The sequence below is a fragment of the Motacilla alba genome, chromosome 2 (assembly GCF_015832195.1).
Source record: "Motacilla alba alba isolate MOTALB_02 chromosome 2, Motacilla_alba_V1.0_pri, whole genome shotgun sequence".
Classification (NCBI taxonomy): Eukaryota; Metazoa; Chordata; class Aves; order Passeriformes; family Motacillidae; genus Motacilla; species Motacilla alba.
This window is the reverse complement of record NC_052017.1, coordinates 69,676,706-69,682,137: the sequence shown is the minus strand read 5'-3', so window position 1 is coordinate 69,682,137 and position 5,432 is coordinate 69,676,706. Positions and strand designations below refer to the sequence as shown.

At 40.0% G+C, this 5,432-nt stretch overlaps 1 protein-coding gene across 1 annotated transcript; it reads left to right on the top strand.

Moving 5' to 3' along the window:
* The first annotated feature begins 342 nt into the window (after nt 1–342).
* Nucleotides 343–4,336, top strand: LOC119696950 (leukocyte elastase inhibitor A-like). Its single transcript, XM_038126910.1, has 6 exons — nt 343–510; nt 1,651–1,818; nt 2,028–2,145; nt 2,456–2,598; nt 3,326–3,493; nt 3,643–4,336. Exons 1-6 carry the CDS (start codon nt 343–345, stop codon nt 4,045–4,047), a joined length of 1,170 nt encoding a protein of 389 aa, XP_037982838.1. The 3' UTR covers nt 4,048–4,336.
* Nucleotides 4,337–5,432: the final 1,096 nt, after the last annotated feature.

Sequence of the window (5,432 nt, the reverse complement as noted above, 5' to 3'; positions counted from 1 at the left end):
TGCCTAGAGGACTCCAGGCACAAAGATCAGGATATAAACTGAGCTGGAAATTTGGTTAGGACAAAGTTAGGGCTAAGCGGCCATATAGCTATTGATTGAGCTGGAGAAGCAGCTCAACTCCGAGTACTGTTTCTGCAAATATGTTTCTTCTGCTATTCAGGATGCTGGTTTTCAGATTCACTGTGAAATCCCAAATGTAATGAACAGGGAATTTTCACGAAGTACTGAATAATTCAGCCAAGCTATTGGAAAAAACCTTACCAGGGCGTCTAAACATAGCAGGTGTAAAGATGAGAAACCTAAATTATTTTTACCCTTATTTCAGGTGATCACAGTGCCACGATGTGCTCTCTCAGTGCAGCCAACGCCAAGTTCTGTCTTGACTTTTTCAGAGAGCTGAACAAAAGAAAAAGAAATGAAAATATCTTCTTCTCCCCACTAAGTCTGTCAGCTGCCTTTGGAATGGTTGTCCTTGGAGCCAGGGGCAGCACACTCGAGCAGATTGAGAAGGTAGGGCTTTGCTCTGAAAAGGGAAGGCTGGCAAGATATGAGCCAAGAGGCTGATTGTGCCATCTGATACAGCTCCTAAACATCCAAAGGGCTGATGCACACAGAAAGCCCTTTTAAAAATACATTATGTATTTACATAATACCAAACTTCTTCAGACTACACATTATCATTGAATTGACTGTTCAACGAACACATCAGTGCTAAAGAAAGTGTTTTGGAGGTATCCCTGCACTCTTATGGCTCAGAAGAGTTCCTTACCGTTAATGTGTTTTTTTGCCTTCTGTGGACACCCAAAGCCTCCTTTCTCATATAGAAAGAGTTCAAAGATTTCTTGCACTCACCATCTCCTAAAACTATTTGTTCGCTTGCAAGGATTTTATGGTAAAGAGCAAAGGGGTCTTTCCACAGGGCCTATGTCTGGCTGTGTTTTGGGATAGGCTTGCAACACTGCTTTAGCTTTGAAGTACCTTCACTCATCTGCATTCACCCAACACTTACATTGCAGGTCTTTCATTTCAGAGAAGTTTTGAGCAGTACGAGACAGGAAAACAGATACACTTCTGAGCAGGTAAGACACAATTGCAGCTCTGAGCTGAATCAACAGGAGCCAGTTTGTCAGCCTTTTTCCTTGAAGGCAATCACTTAATCAGAAAGCACAGCAGGGCTGATCAGCCTCTCCATCTAGATTTGCCGACCTGTTTATTTCTGTTCCTTTATTAGTTATTTAAGGGGCCTTGTGAGATCACACATTTCAACAGCTGAGCCTTCTCATTATGGGTTTCTAATCAAAACAGCAGTGCCAATCTAAAATGTGATAAGTGCTTCAATTGCCACCTGCAAAGGTTTGCCTACAGAGCATGCCAAAGACAGCTTGGAGCTTGCTTCTCCCAGTCTCTAAGCCAGCAGCCTTTTGCTTAGTGTGCACAGGGACACCACTGTAGGATATGGTGTGGTTTGGAGGTGAACAGGTGTGGGCCTGAAGGGAAACTGTTTTGTCATTCCGTATGTGTGGCACAGGGGGAATAGGAGGTGGTGTCCTGGTGCATTTATTCCAGAGCCTGAATCAGCTGGGTGGAGTAGGGTTTTGCATGCAGAGAGAGGCTGCAATTCACCCTTAAGTCCAACTTTGCATAGGAAAGCTCAAGCCTACCATGAAATATCTGTTTTCCTGTTTGAAGTGTGAAGAAGATGAAGGAGTCCATTCCCAGTTCCAGGCTCTGTTGGCTGAAGTCAGTGAACCTGGACCAGGCTGTTGTCTCACCATTGCCAACAGGCTCTTTGGAGAAATTACTTATCCATTCTTCCAGGTGAGTGACCATGGTCTCCCTTGTTACAGCTCCTGGAAGTGGGGAGCTCAGCAGAATGTTTTCCATCATGAAGCACAGAGGGTCATATGCCTTTTTTACCAATATCTTTCTTGCTGATCTACAACATGGAACTATCCTGAAGCCATGAAATTATCTATCTAATAAAAATGATCACATTGCAATAAACTTCTGCAATTTGTACTTTCCAGCAATACTTGGATTCCACAAAGAAATTCTATCGAGCAGAACTGGAACCAGTAAATTTTAAATACACTGAAGAAGAAGTCAGAGACAAAATTAACTTTTGGGTTGAAAATGAAACAAAAGGTAAAGAAATAATGTGCAGGTTTTTTGGTTTGCAATTGAACCACTTATGAATATCACTCTCTACTTTTTTCCCAAAGATAGCAAGATTTTTATATATTAAACACCAGCACTAATTTTTTTCTTTTCAATAGGAAATAAATGTAGTAAGGGGAACAAAAATGCCTTGAGTTCCTTGGTTCCAAAGCTGTTCATAAATATTTGTCTGACACATTATACCACTTGTCAATTTAAAAGAAATCACTATTAATAGTCAAAGTCAGCTGATTGCTGGAATAAAGTAATAATTTGTCTTAATTCATTATTTTTAAAGGTAAAATCAAGGACCTATTTGCTGCTGGTTTTATTGATCCCTCTACTGTACTTGTCCTGGTCAATGCTATATATTTTAAAGGAAAGTGGGCAGTAGAATTTAAGAAAGAAGACACTAAGGAAGCATATTTCCACCTCAACAAGGTACAGTACGGGCAGGAACTGAAGCAGCTGGGGGATGGAGGTCAGATATCTGTCTCCTCTAATGACAGATCGGGGCTTTTCTCCTCTCTGTTATCCCAAGAAAAAACAGTGGTCTTAAGTGAGAACAATAGAAGGCTGTATTTCTCTCTGTTTTCCTAACCAGATATGTAAATGTTTGTACCAGTTCATATCAGAAGTGGTTCTTGTGCAGCTGAGATCCTCATTGGACCAAATCCACTGAGTACATGCACTAACTTTGTTGGGGATTTTGCAACTAAGGGTGCTATTTCAAAAATAGTCTGCTGTTGAGATTGAAAGTGAGGATTCTGCTTCTCTGCTACTATTTATGAACAGAACAGTGTGTGCTTCTGGGAGAAAAAAGTATTAAAGACAAATTATCTCAGGGGAATGTATACATTATTCATGAAGAATTTAATTTATGGTTGCATAAGATGTATCAGTTTCCTCATCTGACACACCAGAACAAAGAAATATGAAGATGTGAGTAAAGTAATTTGGCACCATTTGAAAGGGAAATTTAGTTTTTATGCTTCTAAAATGGATAACTTCATTGGGACTACAGTTGAGAGGAACATATCAATACTACAAGTATACTAAACCCATGACCAGTTTAAATTATGCTTTTGAGCTGAACTCTAACCTCAGTGATGAAACCAATTAAAAGGGTGATAATTTCTGTATTTTCCATTTAATGTGTTTATTCCAGAATGAGAGAAGGAAAGTGCAGATGATGTTTCAAGAAGGATATTTTAACATGGCCATCATAGAGGAACTGAAAACAAAAGTCTTAGAGCTCCAATACTTCAATAATGAACTGAGCATGTTCATTCTTCTTCCTGAAGATGACTGTGAGGACTTTACTGGCCTAGAACAGGTAACACTTCATTTTCTCTCTAGTAACATACACAGAGAGCAATGCTTTAGCATTGCTCCAGTGTGGTCAGAAGACAAGTGGGAAAAACTGAACTTCCCTTCCTTGCATTGATTACGGTGCCACTCATTACTCCCAATACCACCTTACAGCTTGAATGTGCCCTCACCTACGAAAAACTCACAGAATGGACCAGCTCGGCTACGCTGCAACCACTGAGAGTGAAGGTGTACCTGCCCCAGTTCAAGATGGAGGAAAGTTATGTTCTCAACAACACTCTCCAGGAGATGGGGGTAATGAATGTTTTTGACTGGGGAAAAGCTGATTTGTCAGGAATCTCTATGAAAGGTGGCTTGGTTGTGTCCAAGGCCATCCAGAAGACAATCGTGGAAGTCAATGAAGAGGGCACTGAAGCAGGTTGTTCCACGGGGCTTCTTGCAATGCCTCTGTGCTGCCCAGTAACTTGTGAGTTCAGAGCTGACCATCCATTCCTCTTCTTCATCAGACACAACCAAACCAACACCCTTCTCTTCTTTGGAAGATATTCCTCTCCTTAAGTGGAGGTTATATTGGAAATTAGATCTTTCTCCCCACTTACATCCCAACTGGCAAGCAATAAGGATAAAAGACAAAAGAAAAGACATTTCTCTGGACTTTTTACAGCAAAGCAGACTTTAGGATATAAAAAGACCATCTGAGAAGACCCAAATTAAAGATAAAACCCTAAACCCCATGAATCTTAGGCATATTTTATTTTTAGGAGGTCTCATGAAAATGACATCTACCTTAAAATACACTATGAGGTATTTGCCAAAAAGCTGTAGTCCTCTAGAGATATTTGCGAAGAAAATTTTACTTTGAGCCTTTCCTAATGCAGTAGGGATCCAATAAACCCATGAGTTTAGTGCCCTGAAGATAAGTGATGCCTTCTCTCACAAGAAGCAGACAGGATAGGGATCTGCATTAAAAGCATAACCTCAGGTACTTGGTCTCTTTTAGCCTTACCTACCTAAGGTTTCAAGGGAAATACCACTTTATAGGGCAGCATCACAATATTCCCCTGGAGCTTCCTATTAAATACTGATTGGGGGCAGCGTTTCAAACTGGAGCTCTCAGGGGTTATTCTCAGAGAGCAGAGAAGACAGAAGATTTTCTGGTGTAATTTTTCTTGCTCTCAAGAAGGGCAGACTTAATTTTTTTTTTTGGTGAAAAACTCTGTATGTGTGACCAAGTTCTTCAACTTCCTCATAAACTCCCACATAACAGAAGCAGGGTTTCAGAATAATGGAACAATTTTCTGACAAGGCCTGCTCTGTGATGGCTGGGAATGAGACACATAATTCCCACATTAAACTTTGAGTAATGATCAGCCATTCTCACTTCTAAGAGCCTCAGACTCAGACTGTTTTCTAAGAGCCTCAGACTGTTTGGGCCTCAGACAGCATGAGTTTCTTGTTCAAACTAGTTTATTAATCATTAAAATTAAAAAAATCTATAGTGATGTTTTTTAAATGGGTACTCCGTGTATATTATTTATTATTATTACTATTTATCATGATAAACCTACTGCAAACTAAATAGTAAATGTAGTAGTCTGCAGAATTAAGCAAACAGGAGAATAGTCTAATATAGTAAGTAAAAATAATGGCAATCCTTTCCAAAAATGTAAATGAGTCTGAAGTCTATCTCCCACTTTTAAATATTCACCATGCTGAGTTTAGGCACTGGACAATTCACCATTAGGGTACATAAACTCTGAATCTTCTCCCTCTTTTACATGACCACTATTAGTTGCCTGACTTGGGGGTGAGCAGTTCTCTGGGAAGCAAATCAGGAGGAAAATTTCTGGTAAAGTTAATTTTCTTGATTATGCTCTAGTTCCCAAAACTACCTCCTGGATGTTGTGGAGTAGGTGGTAGGAAAGAATAGCACAGGGTCACAA

Excerpts from the sequence above, each read along its gene's own strand:
- LOC119696950 (XM_038126910.1), top strand. The coding sequence starts at position 343 with ATGTGCTCTCTCAGTGCAGCCAACGCCAAGTTCTGTCTTGACTTTTTC. Across the intron at positions 2,146-2,455 it reads GGTTGAAAATGAAACAAAAG|GTAAAATCAAGGACCTATTT; the intron begins GTAAAGAAATAA and ends TTATTTTTAAAG. Across the intron at positions 2,599-3,325 it reads CATATTTCCACCTCAACAAG|AATGAGAGAAGGAAAGTGCA; the intron begins GTACAGTACGGG and ends TGTTTATTCCAG.